Here is a 21883-nt window from a genome sequence, read left to right on the forward strand (position 1 = left end):
TACAGCCAAGACTCCATTCGCACTTGCATAACTTTGGAGTACAACTTTGACTCAATGCGACTTGGGCTTTGACCGATGATAATGGACAACTGCTGCGCAACGGTCATGTGGTTAACAATTCAGGTGCAACTTTTGAGGGTTTACATTGCAGTCTATGGTAATGTTGAAAATCGGGCTAAAGTATTGGAAGAAATGTTTTAAAGTCGTACATATTTGAACGGTTGTCAATTGAAAAATATGGGGTGCGATTTTAGTGTCCAAAGTCCAAGTGTGAAAGGAGGAAAACAAGTGCAACGCCAATTTGAAAACCACCTGGATGGCGGAATTTCGCCATCCAGGTGGTTTTCAAATTGGCGCTGCACTTGTTTTCCTAATATTTTCACAATTATCCTTTGTTGTGTTGGCTGCCTTATTTTGCTTTTTTTTGTTGTTTTCAGATTAGCGCAATATATTTCCATTATTTTTTTTCAAGTGTGAAAGGAGCCTAAAAAAAAAAAAGGAGAGAAGAGGTCCTGGGCCCAATGTTGGCATCTTTATTTTTTTTTTTTTTTAACCAGTTTTGAGGTTGAATTCCTCTTTAATGCCCCCACTGTGGCTTTGTCCTGCCTGATCTCAGGGGGTCAAAACTAAAAACACTTTTTTTTTGTGTTTTTGTTTACTTTACGCAAAAGGAAAGTAACAGCTTCCATTAGCAGAGTCTGTAGGGCCCATTCACACTGTGCACTGACTTTAAGACACCCCATTCAAATTAATGGGTTACCAATGCACCATGACGGATGAAATAAAAAATAAAGACATCCAGTGTTCTGTCCAACAAAATGCAACGCACAGAAGTGCGATATTGTGATGTGCTGCAATGCATGTGCATTGGGCGTCTGTTGGATTTGTGCGTTTGGAGTGCTATTGAAGATAAAGGATACAGCATGCCACAAATGCACTGGAGGGGTGGGAATGGGCCCAGAGCTTCAAGTTATCCATTGCTTTTGTTACACGACAGATTTTTGATTGTCTGGTATCATCATAGAGATTCAGATTCTATATACAAATTGGTCCACTGAAAGCAAGTCTGTCTCTAAATCAAAGTCTCAAATGGGTGGCCCTCCAGCTGTTGTGGAACTACAAGTCCCATCATGCCTTTTTGAGTCATGCTTGTAACCGTCAGCCTTGCAATGCATCATGAGACTTGTAGTTTCGCAACAGCTGGCGGGCCGCTAGTTTGAGACCCCTGATCTAAATGCTTGGCCCCTACATGCTGATCCAACGTTTTTTTGTATATACCAACCGTCTTGTGAAATTAAAACTTTACAGCCTATGAATGCCTTGTGATGGCACAGGCTGCATGCTCAGAAACATTGGTTTGGTGCACCAACACAGAGCAGCAAAATGTACTTTTGTTAGGATGTCACTTTTGCTCTTTGGAATGTTGTAGGAAATAATGTTCTTGTGTCAAGCAAAGAGGATTTTGCCGCGGTTCTCTTCATAGTGCCGAGTCATCTCTTCCATGTTCTTGTCCGCATCGATCACCTGTGAAAAGAGAAGAAGTGGATCTTTACTCTCCCCATGTACTCTGTCATCTCCCCCCTACATCCAAATCACATACAAGATAGTGCCGCAAAGTATTAGATAAGAGAAACCATTACAACTACCCAGCCCAAGCCAATTCCGGCACTCCTCTTGATAAAAGAAAGAGGTTTGGGACTTTGTGTGAGGCCAAGACATAGAACGCCACGTGCCTCCGTCCCTATTTTCTCTTCGCAAAGGGAGAAAATGTGGGACTTTATATGAAGTATGCGACCGAATTAGCAATTAGACCCTAGGGCAGTGATGGCGAACCTTGGCACTCCAGATGTTTTGGAACTACATTTCCCATGATGCTCCACTACACTGCAGAGTGCATGAGCATCATGGGAAATGTAGTTATAAAGCATCTGGAGTGCCAAGGTTCGCCATCACTGCCCTAGCGAATAAAATGGCAACTTTTTATGTCACGCGGTATTTGCACAGCAATTTTTCAAACGTGATTTTTTAGGAAAGAAATACTGTTTCACGAATAAAGAAAATAAATAATAATAATAAAAAAAAAAAACAACAACACAAAACAGTAAAAGTAAGCCCAATTTTTTGTATAATGTGAAATATGATGTTACGCCGAGTAAATAGATAACCAACATGTCATGCATTAAAATTGCGCACACTCGTGGAATTATTACAAGTCATCGGCGTATAACACGCAATTTTTCCCCCTGAAAATAGGGGGCAAATCACAGGTGCGTGTTATACGCCTATAGTGTACGTCGAAGGGGAAGGAGGGGGGACAAGCGCCGTCAGAATTCACCAAGCCGCCATCTCCTGTGGCGTCTACTCGGCTCTCACGTTACACACGCGGTCCTATTTCCGCCACCGGTGTTGGACCAGTGTTCTGTCTATCACATGAGCTGGTCCAATGCCGATGAAGGAGGCAGGACTGTGGGTGTGCGACTGCCGACTGAGAGCCGAGTAAACAGGAGATGATGGCTCCGATTTCTTGCACTGTTCAAGCTGCATTGATAAAAAATGGTGAGGCTGCAGACGGCCACTGTTCAGGCCGCATGGGGGGCTGCAGGCGGCCGCACGGAGGCTGCAGGCGGCCACTGTGGAGGCTGCAGGCGGCCACTGTGGAGGCTGCAGGCGGCCACTGTGGAGGCTGCAGGCGGCCACTGTGGAGGCTGCAGGCGGCCACTGTGGAGGCTGCAGGCGGCCACTGTTCAGGCCGCACGGAAGGCTGCAGGCGGCCACTGTTCAGGCCGCACGGAAGGCTGCAGGCGGCCACTGTGGAGGCTGCAGGCGGCCACTGTGGAGGCCGCAGGTGGCCACTGTTCAGGCCGCACGGAGGCTGCAGGCGCCCACTGTGGAGGCTGCAGGTGGCCGCACAAAGGCTGCAGGCGGCCACTGTGGAGGCCGCACAAAGGCTGCAGGCGGCCACTGTGGAGGCCGCACAAAGGCTGCAGGCGGCCACTGTTCAGGCCGCACAAAGGCTGCAGGCGGCCACTGTTCAGGCCGCACAAAGGCTGCAGGCGGCCACTGTTCAGGCCGCACAAAGGCTGCAGGCGGCCACTGTTCAGGCCGCACAAAGGCTGCAGGCGGCCACTGTTCAGGCCGCACAAAGGCTGCAGGCGGCCACTGGTCAGGCCGCACAAAGGCTGCAGATGGGCACTGACCCTTATTTTAATTCAAAGTAGTTTATTTAAAAAAAATACTTTTTTCCCCCTGAAACTTCCCTCTTAAAATGAAGGTGTGTGTTATACGCTGATAACTACGATAGGTCACACCATTTTACAATATTTCAGTATGCACCTTACAGAAGAAAAGCCCTTTCAAGCTTGGTCTTCTCTTAAGCTGAATAAATGGAGATATATCTCATGAAGCAGTAATTGGAACAATAAAGCACACGTCTACAATACTTACCAGGACCTGAGCTGGCACAGGAAACGAGGTCTGCTTAATGAGCCACTCTTCATAAAGACTGTGAATGGTGTACAGATATTCCTGCAAAATAAAACGGAGATGTTTTGTCCTTGGGGCACGGAGTCGGGAGTTACATTGTTCACATCCATATTTAATAACAAGTGTCACGACAAGGCCTCTCTTCTCTTAACGTCCTACTGTTCACCTCGGTGACCAAACAATGCCTGTGCTGACCCCGCGCCACGTTTCCTGCTGATCCTCATTAGCTCCTTGCTTGCCATTTCCTTATAAACTGGCAAATGTCAGGCTGGTGCTGTAATTGCACTTCTACAACTACCTGCTCCATTACTCTCCTCTATACAGTGGCTGACCCTATTCATTCAAGGCAGCGCTCTTTGAGATAAGTGAACCATTAACCACGGCGGTAATAAGCGATGACTCTCAGAGAACCTTCAATAACCACGGAATTTATTCACCTTTACAATGAAGGCTTTTCTCTGTACCTTAAAATATTGAGCATTTTATAAAAAGGTTTAAACTGTTGGACTGGAAATGCTATAGACAGAAAAACATACAAGCAAAATGGCAGCCAAAGCAGTGGCATAGGAACAAAATATTGTGCACACCCGACCGTCACACCCACACGAGATGGACACCCGACCGTCACACCCACACGAGATGGACACCCGACCGTCACACCCACACGAGATGGACACCCGACCGTCACACCCACACGAGATGGACACCCGACCGTCACACCCACACGAGATGGACACCCGACCGTCACACCCACACGAGATGGACACCCGACCGTCACACCCACACGAGATGGACACCCGACCGTCACACCCACACAAGATGGACACCCGACCGTCACACCCACACAAGATGGACACCCGACCGTCACACCCACACAAGATGGACACCCGACCGTCACACCCACACGAGATGGACACCCGACCGTCACACCCACACAAGATGGACACCCGACCGTCACACCCACACAAGATGGACACCCGACCGTCACACCCACACGAGATGGACACCCGACCGTCACACCCACACGAGATGGACACCCGACCGTCACACCCACACGAGATGGACACCCGACCGTCACACCCACACGAGATGGACACCCGACCGTCACACCCACATGAGATGGACACCTGACCGTCACACCCGCATGAGATGGACACCTGACCGTCACACCCACACGAGATGGACACCCGACCGTCACACCCACACGAGATGGACACCCGACCGTCACACCCACATGAGACGGACACCCGACCGTCACACCCACATGAGACGGACACCCGACCGTCACACCCACATGAGACGGACACCCGACCGTCACACCCACATGAGACGGACACCCGACCGTCACACCCACATGAGACGGACACCCGACCGTCACACCCGCATGAGATGGACACCTGACCGTCACACCCACACGAGATGGACACCCGACCGTCACACCCACACGAGATGGACACCCGACCATCACACCCACATGAGATGGACACCCGACCATCACACCCACATGAGATGGACACCCGACCATCACACCCACATGAGATGGACACCCGACCGTCACACCCACATGAGATGGACACCTGACCATCACACCCACATGAGATGGACACCCGACCGTCACACCCACATGAGATGGACACCCGACCATCACACCCACATGAGATGGACACCCGACCATCACACCCACATGAGATGGACACCCGACCGTCACACCCACATGAGATGGACACCTGACCATCACACCCACATGAGATGGACACCCGACCATCACACCCACATGAGATGGACACCCGACCATCACACCCACATGAGATGGACACCTGACTGTCACACCCACATGAGATGGACACCTGACCATCACACCTATATGAATTGTTGAAAACCTGACCATCACACCCTACTTGAACTGTTGGACACCTGACATTCACGCTTATATACATTGTTGGACATCAGTCCATCATACCTATACGAGTTGTTGAACACCTGACCTTTGTATCCAGGGCCATCCTTAATTTTGATTAGGCCCTGGGCAAACATTTTCTTGGGCGCCCCCCCAATTCTGAGACATACAAAAACATAGCAGATAGACTCAAAATCTTATAGACCCCACATCTCTCCATCAAAAGGACCCGTCACGCACTATTCCTACTACAAGGGGTGTTTACATTCCTTGCAATAGGAATAAAAGTGATAAAAAAAATGTTATTAAAAAGGGAAAAAGTGTAAAAAAAATTAAAATAAAACAAAAAAAAAATTAAAGCGCCCTCATCACCGTACACAGACGAGAGCGCACACGTGCGTCTCGCCCGCGTATGTAAACGACGTTCAAACCACACATGAGGTATCGCCTCGAACATTAGAGCGAGAGCAATAATTCTAGCCCAAGACCTCTTCGGTAAAAAAAAGTAAAGCAAAAACATATGGAGAAATTTAAGCACCAAAGTTTGGAGCCATTCCATGAAGGTGCGCAATTTTAAAGCATGACACCTTAGGTATTTTGACTATTGCTAGCGGCTATCAGGGACGTTGCGACAGGACAGGCAAACCAAGCAATTGCTTGGGGCCCCAGAGCTGGCATGCTGGGCCCCCCTCCCTCGCAACTCGCTCGCTGCACGGGAGGAGGAAGAACTAAGAAGCCATTTTCGGTAGCAGCCGAACCCCCCACCTCCGCTTCTGAACTTGAAAAGACTTAGATGTCATTTCCGACAGCAGCACATCCCCAAGCTTCTCAACCCCGCCCCCGTTGTCCATTTTGCTTGGGGGCCCCCAAATTCCTTCAATTGGCCCTGGCGGCTATAACCGCTGCTAGCAATAATTACATGTAAAATCCGGCAGGCTGTTTGTACCAAAGTTGATCGATACAGTCAGCCCGCCCATACACGGTTCGAATCTAAGCCGGTTCAACAAAAATTCGAACCGTCTACGTCCAATTTTAGGCTTTCTGCAGACCGATACATAACAAGAAGTCCCCTTTAGTTGAATAGCAGGCTATAGATTTTGATGTTGGGAGCAGACTCCCATTTTTCATTTGATTGGTCGCGACTTTCTGCTCCATCACCTAAAAGGTCAGCGTAGACAGATGCTTATAGATGGAAACCATTAACCAATCAGAAGGTCTTACCAGCGGTATCACCCGCTCCTCTTCTCTGCGCCTCATTTTTAACCTTTCATAGCAGGTTTCTGGAGACGTCCGCAGATACACTGTTGGGGGAAAACACATGCGCTTTATTATTTATAGCTGGGAGCGATGAGTGTGGATTTACTGCCAGAGATCCTCCCAATGGACAGCGGCACAGGAAACACAAAATCAATATTCTATACTGGCAGCAGCAGCCTGCTCAGTGCAGGACAGGTCTACAGCTAAAGAGAACCTGTCCTTCACTATCTAAATGTGTCAGCCCTCTACTTATAGTAAAAGTCCAGCCCAACACTAAAATCCCTCCCTACAGACATCCACAATCTAACACTAACCCATCTAGCCCTGTAAAGAAGAAATCACTATACTTACCTTTTTTGAAGGCGAGCCACTCTAAGCTGTCAGCCGTGACTTCCCTGTGGAGGGGGGTGCAGAGGACACAGCCGACAACGGAAGCCCCCATAGTAATGATGGGTGACATCACTTACCATTTATTTCCCAGCCGTTGTCAGCTGTGTCCTCTGCAGAGCTTCCACCACTGGAGACCGGACCGAATCAGCTTTGGAAAAGGTATGTATTAGGGTTGTCCCGATACTTTTTATCAAGTACTCGCCGATACCGATACTTTTTTTAAATCTCATGTGACAGTGGCACATGTGTCAGTGGCACATGTGTCAGTATTTTTTTTACAATTCTTTTTATTTATTTTTTACAAATTTGTTTAATTTTTTATTTTATTTAATTTTTTTACAATGCTTTCTTTTTTTTAAAGCGGTTGTAAACCCGCATCAAATTTTTTATTTTTTAAAGTCATAATGAGCTAATATGCACCGCATATTACCTCGGAACGAGGTGTGCAGCACTTATCTGGTCCACGCCGAGCGAGATTTCATCTTGCCTCGGCGCGTCTTCCGTGTATCGCCGCTCCAGCGCTGTGATTGGCTGGAGCGGCGATGATGCGCGCGGGAGATTTAAAACTCGGCAAGGTCCGGCGGCTGCCGGTCCTTTCGCCGTAGATCCCCCCTGCGCATCCCCCTGCGCACTGTCCATTCCTCCCCACCACTTTGAGGGGGTGGGGAGGAATGGACAGTGTCAGTGTGTTTTTTTTTTTTTTTTTACAATTCATTTTTTTATTATTTATTGCAATTCCTTTATTTTTTTATTTATTTTTTATCAACCCTGTTGGGGGGCTTTGGTGAGATATCAGGGGTCTTAACAGTCCTCTGACATCTCCCCTCTGAGACAGAGAAAGGGACTAGGGACACATGTTCCCCAGTCCCTTTCTCAGCAGCCTCAGCTGCACTGAAAATGAATGGAGAGAAGACAGCGGCTTCTTTTCATTCATAAACTGAAACATCGTAAACACAGTTTACGATGTTTCAGTTATGTGAATGTACAGAGTCATCACTGACTCTGTACATTCGGAAAAGGTAGGAGCCGGTTTTATCGGCTCCTACCGCCGCTCTCCATCCTGACTGATCGAGGGGGTGGAGGAGAAGGAGAACGGAGGGGGGACACGGCGGCAGGACACGGCAGCAGCACGGAGGGGGGACACGGCGGCAGCAAGGAGGGGGACACGGCGGCAGCAAGGAGGGGGGACACGGCGGCAGCAAGGAGGGGGGACATGGCGGCAGGACACGGCGGCAGCAAGGAGGGGGGACACGGCGGCAGCAAGGAGGGGGGACATGGCGGCGGGACACGGCGGCAGCAAGGAGGGGGGACACGGCGGCGGGACACGGGGGCAGCAAGGAGGGGGGACACGGGGGCAGCAAGGAGGGGGGACACGGGGGCAGCAAGGAGGGGGGACACGGCGGCAGCAAGGAGGGGGGACACGGCGGCAGCAAGGAGGGGGGACACGGCGGCAGCAAGGAGGGGGGACACGGCGGCAGCAATGAGGGGCAGCAAAGAAAAAGACGGCAGCATGGAGGGACACGGCGGGGGGCTGGTGGAGGACAGTCAGCGGTGATCAGTGCTTGTAACTCCCCCACAGCCTGCTAAGATCTAGCCTCACTTTGACATCTTTCCACCAAAAATTGAATGCCTTAAAGTGGATGTAAACCCCCCAAAAAAAAAAAATTATGTTACAATGTAGAGTATAAGATTTCCTATCAGTCTTGCCACAGAGTTAATCCAGCTCTGAGCAATCCTCTTTTATTGTTCAGTGAAGATTAACAGATAAAAACCTGTCTAAATACAAAGTCCTTTCCTCTCTCCTTGCTTTGAGTGACAGGTTATTTACATATCTAGCTTGTACATGTTTATCATATGTTATGTTTATCATAATATGAGTTGATCCACAGTTCATTGTATATTACCAGGAAGTGTTATGTGGGGGAGGGGTGGATTTCTCACATTTTATACTGTGGATCACCTCATATTATGATAAACATAACACAACATATGATAAACATGTCCAAGCTAGATATGTAAATAACCCGTCACTCAAAGCAAGGAGAGAGGAAAGGACTTTTTATTTAGACAGGTTTTTATCTGGAAGTCTGTTATTTTTCACTGAACAATAAAAGAGGATTGCTCAGAGCTGGATTAACTCTGTGTGGCAAGACTGGGCACAGATGATAGGAAATCTTATACTCTACATTGTGAAAAAAAAAGTGGTTTACATCCACTTTAATTACAGAGAGATGAGGGGAAGCAGGGAAGAACCCATTTATACAGCATTCACGACCCTCTCCCTATGCTTGTAAAAGTAATCCAGCGGCTAATCAGCTACTCTGATCACTTTCACAGGTTAGGGAATCGCTGGCTGAAATTTTTAATACGGAGATTATGGCTGACAGCTGCAGGATTGCCCCCGCCGGTATAACCACTTGAACATAATGACGCGATTGCACGTCAAGTGGTTGAAAATGCAGCGCACAGTATATGCATTGTGGCGCGTTGGGCTCTTCTGTACAATGCGTTGCGGTGACATTCACAAAGACCGACACATAGATCAGGTGTGTTTCCATGTACTGTGGTGAGGCGCGTAATGTGCGTTTTATCGTGCGTTGTCACAGCACACAAGTGTGAATGGGCCCTAAATATCGGTCACACGAGGATTCTTCTCCTTCGCTCTGTAAATCCAGCCTCAGCCATGATTGATTTTCTTTGTCGCTCTCTCGGTTGTTCCTCTGGTGATGTATGCATGGCGGAGATTGACAGGCGGTGTGACATCTGCCAACGCTCCAAAGGGTCTCCATACCTCCTTCTGTATTAGGGTGCCCCACTCTGGATGAAGGAGCACAGGGGGCACCTTTGGACAGTAGCATGGTTAGTCTGGGGGGGGGGGGGGGGGGGGAGTGTTGGATGTACTAGTAGATTTAGAAACCAAACTCCATCTAATACTTATAGCATAACTAGAGGCAAAACTTGTTTTTAGGTTTTGGATAGAGTGGTGAGGGATTGGATTTTTTTGCGGTCTGTGTCCCCATTAGGGAGATTATCTTTCAAAGTGAAAATGAACAGAAAAAAAACAAAAAAAAAAACACACTGATAATTAATCTGCATGCTTACCCCCCCCCCCCCCCAAGCATAAATCCCCCTCCCCCAGTATAAATCCAACCCCCCCTGCTAAAATCCAACCCCCCCTGCTAAAATCCAACCCCCCCTGCTAAAATCCAACCCCCCCTGCTAAAATCCAACCCCCCCTGCTAAAATCCAACCCCCCCTGCTAAAATCCAACCCCCCCTGCTAAAATCCAACCCCCCTCTCTGCATAAAAATTCCCCCAATCCAAAGAGGAAAAATAAATAAAAAGTCATCCCCCTAGCACAAATCCTCTACCCATAAAATGTTCCCTCCTAGTACACCCCCCCCCCAAATCTACTACTTCCAAATGGTTAAACAGAGGGTGGCACAGTGGCTGCGCTCGAGGGGGTGGGCACAGTGGCTGCGCTCGAGGGGGGGGGCACAGTGGCTGCGCTCGAGGGGGGGGGGGGCACAGTGGCTGCGCTCAAGGGGGTGGCACAGTGGCTGCGCTCAAGGGGGTGGCACAGTGGCTGCGCTCAAGGGGGTGGCACAGTGGCTGCGCTCAAGGGGGTGGCACAGTGGCTGCGCTCAAGGGGGTGGCACAGTGGCTGCGCTCAAGGGGGTGGCACAGTGGCTGCGCTCAAGGGGGTGGCACAGTGGCTGCGCTTGATGTTTTTTTTTTCAGTTTGTCTGCGCCACCTCAAAAATTTAGAGCACCAGCCGCCACTTACTCACTTGCCCTTACTCAAGATGGAATTGGCTGGCAATTTTAGGGGTGTTTTTCTCAGCAAAACAAAGCCTAGAGACATGAATGGGGGAGTCGCTCTGAATAAATGTCATTTTCAGTTATTGGGGCTCAGATACCGTTTAGTCCTTCTTTAAGGGCAAGAATGGGCCTTCCGATAACCAAATAAAGTCCCTGCGCCAAGGGCTGACCAATAGAACCTCACACCCCCCAATCACAGTCCTAGAATTACAGAAAGTGGAGAATTTCAGGACTTACCTATGAGGTCTACAGAGAGGTCGATGTTCTTTATGATCCAGCTAAACCACTCCGATAAAACCACATAATCCACTTCAGGCATCTTCCCGCTGCAGGAGACACAAAGGGCAGAGGAGTTAATGGAGATGTCAGTGTGAGAAGTCTCCGCCCCCCCCGGGGATTACATGTCACCAAAAAGAGCGCCGGAGACTGACAGCCAATGCATCACAGCCGCGGCGCTATACGCTCTCTGGGGCCCTCGGAAAAAGCAGAGCAATGAGATTTGGGATTATTGGAGGAGAGAGGCTTAGAAAAGACACAAATACAAGATGTTCCTTATTTAAAGCGCGCAAGAATAGGATTGGCTACACAATTAATCATTAAAAAATCGTGATCTCGATTCAACCGATCCGTCGCCATCCGTCCATGGTGGATCGGATCGGGTGAGATCTGATGAAAACTTACATGCTGTCCGTTTTCGTCCGATCTCTCCATAGGAGACAGCGGTTCTGCACAAGCCCCTCCCCACTCTGCGGAGAGATCTCCCGCTGAGCTGGCGGATGCCTCCCTGTGTGAAAGGGGTCCAAATCTTTTTCTGACACTTGTTTCTCAAGTTAAACTCAATGGGCCGGATTCACAGACAGCGGCGCATATTTATGCCGGCGTAGCGCATCTCACATGCGCTACGCCGACGTAACACAGAGAGGCAAGCACAGTGGCCCAGATTCAGTAAGAATTGCGCATAAATTACGGAGGCACAGGGCAACGATTTTGCCCTGCGCCCCCGCAAATTTGCGCCGCTGCCCTGGATTCACGGAGCAGTAGCTCCGTAAATTGCGAGGGCGCGCCCCGGCAAAATTGCCCGGCATAAGCGCGCGCAATTTCAATGATCCCGCAGGGGGCTGGAATCATTTAAATTAGGCGCGCTCCCGCGCCGATCGTAAATCACATGCACCGTCGGGAAACTTTCCCGACGTGCATTGCGGCAAATGACGTCGCAAGGACGTCATTTGCTTCAAAGTGAACGTGAATGGCATCCAGCGCCATTCACGAATCACTTACGCAAACAACGTGAAATTCAAATTTCACGACGCGGGAACGGCGGGTATACTTTAGCATTGGCTGCCCCTACTATTAGAAGGGGCAGCCTTACGCTAAAGACGCCGTACGGAAACTCCGTAACTTGCGTACGCAGGGGTCGCGCAACATTGTGAATCGGTGTTAGTATGCAATTTGCATACTATACACTGAGCACAATGGGAGCGCCCCCTAGCGGTCATCGCAAGAATGCAGCCTAAAATCTGCGTGGCATAAGAGCCTTATGCCACGCAGATTTTAGGCTGCAGTCGGCGTTACAATGTTCCTGAATCAGGAGCATTCGTAACGCCGGCGCAGGCAAGCAATTGCGCTGCGTAACTATGGTTACGCAGGCGCAATTGCTCTCCGAATCCGGGCCAGTATTCACAAAGCACTTGCTCCCAACGTTGCGCCCGCGTAACGTAAAATCGTAGGCGTAAGCCGGCCTAATTCAAAGTAGGTGGAAGTGGGCGTGATCCATTTAAATGAACCGTGACCCCATGCAAATAATGGGCCGAACGAACGGCGCATGCGCCATCCCGTGGACGCATCCCAGTGCGCATGCTCAGAATCACGTCGAAAATACTCCCTAAGATATACGTCGAATCACTGCCTACGACGTGAATGTAACCTACGCCCATCCATATTCACGTACTACTACGTAAACGTTGTAAAATACGACGGCTGTTCCCTGGTCCATACCTTTGCACGAGTTGCGCCTCATAGATGGGGAATAACTATACGCCGGACGTACGCCTTACGCAAACCGCGTATATTAATGCACCGGGCGCAAGTACGTTTGTGAATCGACGTATCTCACTCATTTGCATATTCGATTCGTAAATCAATGGGAGCCCCCCCCCTTGCGGCCAGCGTAAATATGCTACGACGGCGTAGGAAACTTACATCGGTCGTAGGAAGCCTATTTTCAGGCGTATCTCGTTCTATGGGCACGGCGCACAGATACGACGGCGCACATTTACACTTACGCAGCGTATCTCGAGATACGTCGGCGTAAGTGCTTTGTGAATCTGGGCCAATATTTTTTGCTAGAAAATTACTTGGAACCCCCAAACATTATATATATTTTAGCAGAGACCCTAGAGAATAAAATGGCAATAGCCACAATATTTTATGTCACACTGTATTTGCCCAGCAGTCTTTCAAATGCAATTTTTCGGGGGGGAAAAAAATACACTTCCATGAATAAAAAAAATAAAAAAAAGTGTAAACACAACATCTCCCCGTTCTTCCTAGTGACATGTCACGGCAAGCCACGCCCCCTAACTGTTAGAATCACTCCCTAGGACATGGGTCTTCAAACTATGGCCCTCCAGCTGTTCAGGAACTACAATTCCCATCATGCCTAGTCATGTCTGTGAATGTCAGAGTTTTACAATGCCTCATGGGATGTGTAGTTCCACAACAGCTGGAGGGCCGTAGTTTGAGGATCCCTGCCCTAGGACATACGCAACCCCTTCAGCGCCCCTACAGGTTAACCCCTTCACTGCCAGTGCCATTTTTACAGTGATCAGTGCATTTTAATAGTACTGATCACTGTAAAAATGACAATGGTCCCAAAATGGTGTCAGAAGGGTCCGATGTGTCCACCAGATTTGTCGCAGTTACAATAAAAAAAAAAAATTAAAAAAAAAAAAATATATAATCGCTGATCGCCGCCATTACTAGTAAAAAAAAAAATTATTACTAAATGTCATAAAACCATCCCCTATTTTGTAGGCGCTATAACTTTTGTGCAAACGAATCAAACGCTTATTGCGATGTTTTTTTTAACCAAAAATATGTAGAAGAATACGTATTGGCCTAAAATTTTTTATTAGATATTTTTTGGGCATATTTATTATAGCAAAAAGTAAAAAATATTGCATTTTTTTCAAAATTGTCTCAAAAAATAAAAACATCAGAGGTGATCAAATACCACCAAAAGAAAGCTGTATTTGTGGGGAAAAAAGGGACGTCAATTTTGTTTGGGAGCCACGTCGCACGACCGCGCAATTGTCAGTTAAAGCAACGCAGTGCCGAATCGCAAAAAGTGGCCTGGTCTTTGGCCAGCCAAATGGTCCGGGGCTGAAGTGGTAAAACACACACAGGTCCCTTTTATTCTATACGCAGCCTATCCCGGCATTTCTTTCCATGAGATCTCCTGCTGCAGAGAGCACATGGAAGGAGAAATCTTGTTACAATGTATAATTTCTGTTCACTAATCACTTTTTGGATGCAAATCCACCTAAAATAGATTATGAGATGGTGGATTTAGGCCGACGGGGGGGGGGGGTTTTGCCGATCCCGGGAACCTGTGTGCTGCCAGATGGCGGTCTATCTAGAAGAGACAGAAACTATGACAAGAACGGCCGGAATTCCCCATCTAAAGGTTACGGCGCACATACTGAAACCTTTCTTATTAATGACTGCAAATAAGAAAGTAACCCTTTCATCTCCAATTAAAGAGACACGCCGGTCAAAACAATCTCCCCCCATTTACAACTGCGCCGGCCGCCACTATCTGGTCGTTTTTTTGCTCAGCGGTCTTCGGTTCTGTTAGGGGTCTCCATGCTGGATGGATTTTGAACCCATAGGGCTCATTCACACAAACACAAGACACTGAAATCTACGCAGGACGCTTTGGGCCAAAATATCCTGCAATGATCTTTAATGCCGGTGCCTCATGGCCCTTTAACCACTTAACCCCTTGCCGACTGCCCCCCTCCTTGCTGGCAGTAGGAGGCCAGCATCACCCCCCAGTAGGAAAACCAGCGTGCCCCTCCTCCCCGTGGGAGTAGAAGGCCAACGTCGCCCCTCCCTTGCAGCAGTAGACAAGCATCGCCCCCCCCGGTGGTAGTAGGAAAACCAGCTTCGCGCCCCCCCCCCCCCCCCCCTGCTGGCAGTAGGAAAACCAGCTTCGACCCCCGCCCCCTGCTGGCAGTAGGAGGCCAGCGTCGCCCATCCCCCCTTGCTGGCAGGAGGAGCCCAGCACCCCCCCTCCCTTGCTGGCAGGAGGAGCCCAGCGTATCCCTTACTTGCAGGAGGAGCCCAGCGTCCCCCCCCCATCCCTTGCTGGCAGGAGGAGCCCAGCGTCCGTCCCCCCATCCCTTGCTGGCAGGAGGAGCCCAGCGTCCCCCCCCATCCCTTGCTGGCAGGAGGAGCCCAGCGTGCCCCCCCATCCCTTGCTGGCAGGAGGAGCCCAGCGTGCCCCCCCATCCCTTGCTGGCAGGAGGAGCCCAGCGTCCCCCCCCCCATCCCTTGCTGGCAGGAGGAGCCCAGCGTCCCCCCCCATCCCTTGCTGGCAGGAGGAGCCCAGCGTCCCCCCCCCATCCCTTGCTGGCAGGAGGAGCCCAGCGTCCACCCCCATCCCTTGCTGGCAGGAGGAGCCCAGCGTCCCCCCATCCCTTGCTGGCAGGAGGAGCCCAGCGTCCCCCCCTCTCCCTTGCTGGCAGGAGGAGCCCAGCGTCCCCCCCCCTCCCTTGCTGGCAGGAGGAGCCCAGCGTCCCCCCCCTCCCACCTTGCTGGCAGGAGGAGCCCAACGTCCCACCTCCCACCTTGCTGGCAGGAGGAGCCCAACGTTGCCCCCCCCTCCCACCTTGCTGGCAGGAGGAGCCCAACGTTGCCCCCCCTCCCCTGTGCATCCAGTAGAGTCCAGGGATGCCCACCAACCCCCCCCCCCGCTGCCAGTAGGAGCCCATCATCGTCCCTCCTGGCAAGCAAGATTCAACAGCGATTCTATTGGTGGGGGTGCGACCTGTGGAAACCGATAAGAATTCTCACAGCACTTTTTAGTGGTAAGCTATCTCCGGTGACATGATGAAAGGTTATCCCCATATAATCCCCCCAATGATGGAAACACAGATTTTGCACTTTTATTTATTTTTTTTAAAGTGGACACTTCCATAAGGGCCGCTCCACTTTAAAATGTTCCCAATTAGCAATTTATGTCTGTAGGAGTGTGGAAGGCGTATTGGATTTCAATCTGGGCCGGGAACGTGCCGCCGGTGCCTACAGGTGCCTTGTACAGACCTGCTCAGCATGGCCCTGCTACTTGAACCTTGGAATAAATATTAAAGAGGTGCAATATGTAGATGTACAGAAAGGGGGGGGGGGGGCGTTTAAAAAATAGAAATGTCTCCGTTTGAAAATGTCAGGAAGTGTTCAATACAATAAAAAATATGAAAGTTTTAACTAGAAAATACTCTTTATTAGATAAAGTCCTCTCTCATTCATATCTACAGAGCTCCCCCTGCTGGTGACTTCAACAATTACTCTGCATTGCTTTAAAATCACACTAAACTCCAATTTTTACATCAATTGTTCCAAAATAAAAAAGTACAGCATGGCTCCGTTTTGTTTAAAAAAAAAAATTCTCACTGTTCAGGCTTTTGTCCTGTGCACGCTCTTAGCTTTCAGTGATGTTGCATTTTGAATGACAATTGCGCGGTCGTGCAACACTGTACCCAAACTAATTTTTTATCATTTTGTACCCACAAATAGAGCTTTCATTTGGTGGTATTTGATCACCTCTGCGATTTTTATTTTCTGCAAAAAAAATTAAAAAATTACGGAAAAAATAAAAGTTTTTTTTTGTTTCTGTTATAAAACATTGTAAATAAGTACGTTTTCTCCTTCACTGATGGGCACTGATGGTACTAATATGCGGCACTGATAGGCGGCACGGATAGGCCCATTGCGGGCACTGATTGGCATCCATTATTTCTGTCATTGTCATCCCTGGTGGTCTAGGGTGGCATACCTGTGTTTGCATCCCTGGTGGTCCAGTGTGGGCATCCTCGGGGGGGGGGGGGGGGGGGGCGGGCGGCCGGGGCTGTGCTGATAATCGATCAGCACAAACCCCCCCCCCTGTCAGAGGAGCAGCCGATCAGAAGAGTCTCCGTCGGACTGACACCCTGCAACAACGATCGCCGCGATGCGCGCCCCCGGGGGCTCAATATCCTGAAGACGTCATACGACGTCCACTCAGGATATTGAAACCACTTTGCCGACGTCTTTTTCCATAAGGCGGGCGGCAAGTAGTTAACACTCGCAGCAGATCGCACCCCCAGTGCGTTTCGAACGCAGGAAACACGTATGGAACAAGCCTTTCCAGCAATGCGTTCTGCTGTGAACCGGCCCTAAAAGCATTCAATGGTTTATACAGAACCCCCCCCCCCCCCCCAAGTAGATTTGGCGGAGAAGCGCCTTGAGGCGATTTAGTTCGCATTTGTAGCGCTATACAAGTTATTCACTCGCTCAGATCACATGACCAAATGCCTCGCCAGGGAGAAATCTGTAGGGATTTCCGGAGAAAAGGGACATTTGGGATCCCCTTGTATCCTTTGTTTTTCCTTTAGAGAAGTGATATTGCTAAAAGAAGATTACATTCATAGTACAGGTTTAAGAGGATAAAGGTTTAATAAAGAAAGATACTTCACCTTTTGTACAGGTTTTCTACAAAGATGTACTTTGCGCTGTGAATGGATCTCTCCAACATTTTAACGGGAGCCTCCTGCAGGGGAGAACAGACATGACTGACACGGCTTCAACACTGCTTACTAAGTGCCTATGGGATTACATCTAATGCCGTACACACGGTCGCAATTTCCGATGAATAAAGTCCGATGGGAGCTTTTCATCAGATATTCAGAAAACTAGGATTGGGACTTTAAATAAGGCATATGAAAAGTAGAGGATTGGTTGCACGCATTTGCAAATACATGGTTAAGCTGTACGCCATCGCCAAGGCTCTCTGCATACTTATACATGTATGCCTTTTTTTCCAGTGCTCTTTACTGCTATACCAATCATAGGTAGGGGCCGTGACACACCCCCAGTCACCTGCCCCCCATCTACTCATTTATATGCCTCTATTGAGGAGACTTTAAAAGTTTAGTTAGGACTGCAGTACACAGAGAGCCTTGGCGAGGCCTGCAGCTTAACCATGTATTTGCAAATGCGTGCAACCAATCCTCTGCTTTCAACATACACAGTTAGACAGTAGGTTTGCTCTTTGGGTGGTAAGTGTGAGCCTGGTTATTACGTATACAACTTTATTTATACTTACTGTTTGCTTAAAAATGCATCTCATTTAAAGTCCCAAAAACTCCTTTCTCTCTTTCATCAGATATTCCGACCGTGTGTACGCCCCATCGGACTTTTTCTGTCGGAATTTCCAACAGACTTGCATAGAGAGCAGGTTCTCTATTTTTCCGTTGGAAATTCTGACAGAGCTTTTGCCGATGGAAAGTCCGGCCGTGTGCACGCGTGATAAGAATATAGCGGCGTCACACGTGACGTGATGGTTCGGGGGAATCCTGCTCCACACGTTCGGGATCATACTGCAGAGTGAATGTAGTTATTGTGCGATTGGAAGTGTAATGTAATGTAGTGTTTTTTGTAAGGCATGCGTGTGTAAAATCATCATGTAGACATTCATGTAACCCAAAAGGTTAAAGATTTCCAGTGCTGATCAATGGACAAGAAGAAAAATCAGGATCATGTTGAGTAGGGGTGCAACGAATTACAGTTGATCCGTGATCCGAACGGGTCACCCCCTTCGGATCGGAACACACTGTGATCCGCGGATTGCCGCGGCTCCGGAGCTAGGCCGAAGCCGCGGCCTTTCCTAACGTTATGGCTGCGGCTTCGGCCTACCTCCAGAGCCGCACCATAACGCTAGGAAAGGCCGCGGCTTCGGCCTAGCTCCAGAGCCGCGGCCATCTTGGTACACCCGGCGGCGGCCCTCCTCTGTTTACACCAACAGAGGAGGAGCCCGCACTCGTGGGACACACGCTGGGAATGCCTGTACTGCCCGAGGGGGGGGTCTCTTGCCCCGAGAGGAGGGGGGGGGGTCTCTTGCCCCGAGAGGAGGGGGGGGTCTCTTGCCCCGAGAGGAGGGGGGGGGTCTCTTGCCCCGAGAGGAGGGGGGGGGGTCTCTTGCCCCGAGAGGAGGGTCTCTTGCCCAGGGTCTCTTGCCCCGAGAGGAGGGGGGGGGGTCTCTTGCCCCGAGAGGAGGGGGGGGGTCTCTTGTACTGAGAGGAGGGGGAGGTCTGCACCTAGGGAGTACTATAGTGGGGGGGGGGGCGGGGGGGGGGGGAGATGTGTATATTACAGTGGGGGAGAATTTTTTTTTTTTGCCGATCCGAAAAATGATCCGATCCGTGACTCCTGATCCGAGGTACGATCCGAACCGTGAGTTTTTTGCTCCGTTGCACCCCTAATGTTGAGCGGCCATTTAGATATGCTTTGCAAAAACACGAACATGAACTTACTGTTGGCCTTGTGTGGACATCCAGCATAGTGAGCTGCACGTAGGTCTGCAACGTAAGCCCCCATCTTGACGGGTCCTGGTACATTAAGGCCTGCAGTGGAGGTAGAAATTTAGTACAAATGCATTTAAACTGCCAAAACATCATGCTAACTTGGGTCCCTTTCACACTTATGCGGCCTACAAGTCGCGTGAGTTTGATGCAATGCCCGTGTAACCTTTAGGCCTATCGACCTTCAAGTCGCATCAAAGTCAGACCAAAGTAGAGCAGGGACTACTTTGAAGTCTCACAGATATGAAACAAAATTGACGTCCTTTTTTTCTCACAAATAGAGTTTTCTTTTGAGGGTTTTTGATCACCTCTGTGGTTTTTATTTTTTGCGCTATTCCACAGTTTTTATTGCATTGTTATTATTATTTTTTTTACTACTAATGGTGGCGATCGTGGGGCGTTTATATATGTTATATCATTTTTTTTAGACAATTACATTTTCTACTTTAAAAGTGGAGTTCCACACAAAAATGGAACCTCTGCTTTTCAGATTACCCCCCCCCCCCCCCACCCGGTGTCACATTTGGCACCTTTCGGGAAGGGGTGCAGATACATGTATAATACAGGTATTTGCACCCAATTACAGGCAATTACCCGTGGGGGTTATGTCACTCCCCCCCCTGCTGTCTTCTGGGAAATACACAGGTCCCAGAACACAGCGGGGACCAGCGAGGACGCGCAGCGCGACTCACGCATGCGCAGTAGGGAACCTGGCGCTGAAGCCGCAACGCTTCACTTCCCTATTCCCTCACCGAGGATGGCGGCGGGGGAAGCCGAGAGCCGAGCGGTTGATCGGCTTCGGCTGCAGACATGGCGGGCACCCTGGACAGGTAAGTGTCCGTTCAATAAAAGTCAGCAGCTGCAGTATTTGTAGCTGCTGGCTTTTAATATTTTTTTAGGCAGACCTTTTTAAGCAATATTTGAAAATGTTACCTACCAGTGGATTATGACCATGAACATTTCTCCATTTAGCCAGAGGCTCAGTTAACACCTAAAAAAAAAAAAAAAAAGGCATAGTTAAAAAACGTGACACTGGACCATTTTATTCCTTATTTAGTACAAGTAGTGACTTTGTCTGTAGAACAAATTAGATCTGCAGCTTCCCCACCGGGTGATCTATATAATCCTCGGGACAAAGTGCTTTATCTTTTCTCTATACCACAGGTGTCAAACACAAGGCCTTTATACCTATAGGTGAGCCTATAATAAGGCTTACCTATAGGTCCTGTAAATATCTCCTAAACGTGCGCCATTTAGGAGATATTTAATGGATACTGTGCCGACCATGTCATCGGCGCATGCGTTCTGACATCACGAGGCTCCGGCACATGCGCTCTGAAAGAACGGCTGCCCGTGCCGTTTCTTCAGATGGTCCATTTTGGAGGGGCGACACTGCGCTCTGCTGGCTTTAAGACTCCAAATAAACACCACACATGACTGGTTCTCCTCCAATCACAAAGCTGTCTCTGCTGAACCATGGCTTGCATTCAATGAATGGGCTGGAAAATGCAGGCTGACGTGTGGACTTGTATATTATTGTGAAGAAGGGATATTTGCTCTCTGTTAAAATGTGGCAACCCCAATATTCATAGGGTTAGGTTTAGGAGATAAGCCCCCCGTGTCGCATAGATACCTCGAGGTTTTCAGTGTTGGAGAAGTACTGGAGACAGCTGGTTTTCCCACTTGCTATGTTCCCCTCTACACAGATCTGCAAGACAAAACCAGAAACACCATCTCATTATCGGTGACAAGGATTCCCAACTTACCGGATTTATCGGGGTATACCCCTCGCCGGCGTATAATGCGCACCCCAAGCTTAGAAAGGTAGTTTAAGGGGAAAAAAAACGTAATTTTTTGCCCTGCGTCCATCGGCGGCCTTGTCCAGCGTCCGTCTGCGGCCTTGCGCGGGGTCCATCCAGCCTTGTGGGTGTCCGCCTGCGAGTCCATCCGCACCTTGCCCGGGGTTGCAGCGGTGTTTGTTTTTGGATTTGGCGGAGAAAAGAGAAAAAAGAGAAAAAGAGAAAAAGAAGAAGAGAAGAAGAGAAGAAGAGAGAAGAGAGAAGAAGAGAAGAAGAAGAGAAGAAGAAGAGAAGAAGAAGAGAAGAAGAAGAAGAGAAGAAGAAGAGGAGAAGAAGAGGAGAAGAAGAGGAGAAGAAGAGGAGAAGAAGAGGAGAAGAAGAGGAGAAGAAGAGGAGAAGAAGAGAAGAAGAAGAGAAGAAGAAGAAGAAGAGAAGAAGAAGAAGAAGAAGAAGAAGAAGAAGAAGAAGAAGAAGAAGAAGAGAAGGAGAAGAGAAGAGAGAAGAGAAGAGAGAAGAGAAGAGGACAAGAGAAGAAGAGAGAAGAGAAGAAGAGAGAAGAGAAGAGAAGAAGAGAGAAGAGGAGAGAAGAAGAGAGAAGAGGAGAGAAGAAGAGAGAA

General features: G+C 49.1%; 1 protein-coding gene across 1 annotated transcript in view; it reads right to left on the bottom strand.

Moving 5' to 3' along the window:
* Positions 1-536: 536 nt before the first annotated feature.
* The window catches only part of TK2 (thymidine kinase 2), a 38576-nt gene continuing 17229 nt past the window's right edge, over positions 537-21883 (bottom strand). The window contains exons 3-10 of the mRNA XM_040329210.1: positions 21101-21175; positions 20405-20458; positions 19420-19509; positions 17584-17657; positions 11087-11175; positions 6602-6681; positions 3445-3525; positions 537-1524 (exon numbers count right to left, since the gene is read on the bottom strand). Coding sequence (XP_040185144.1) covers positions 1447-1524; positions 3445-3525; positions 6602-6681; positions 11087-11175; positions 17584-17657; positions 19420-19509; positions 20405-20458; positions 21101-21175 — 621 coding nt within the window. The 3' untranslated portion in view covers positions 537-1446. The remainder of the gene's footprint in view (positions 1525-3444; positions 3526-6601; positions 6682-11086; positions 11176-17583; positions 17658-19419; positions 19510-20404; positions 20459-21100; positions 21176-21883) is intronic.

The sequence above is a fragment of the Rana temporaria genome, chromosome 11, assembly GCF_905171775.1.
Source record: "Rana temporaria chromosome 11, aRanTem1.1, whole genome shotgun sequence".
Lineage (NCBI taxonomy): Eukaryota > Metazoa > Chordata > Amphibia > Anura > Ranidae > Rana > Rana temporaria.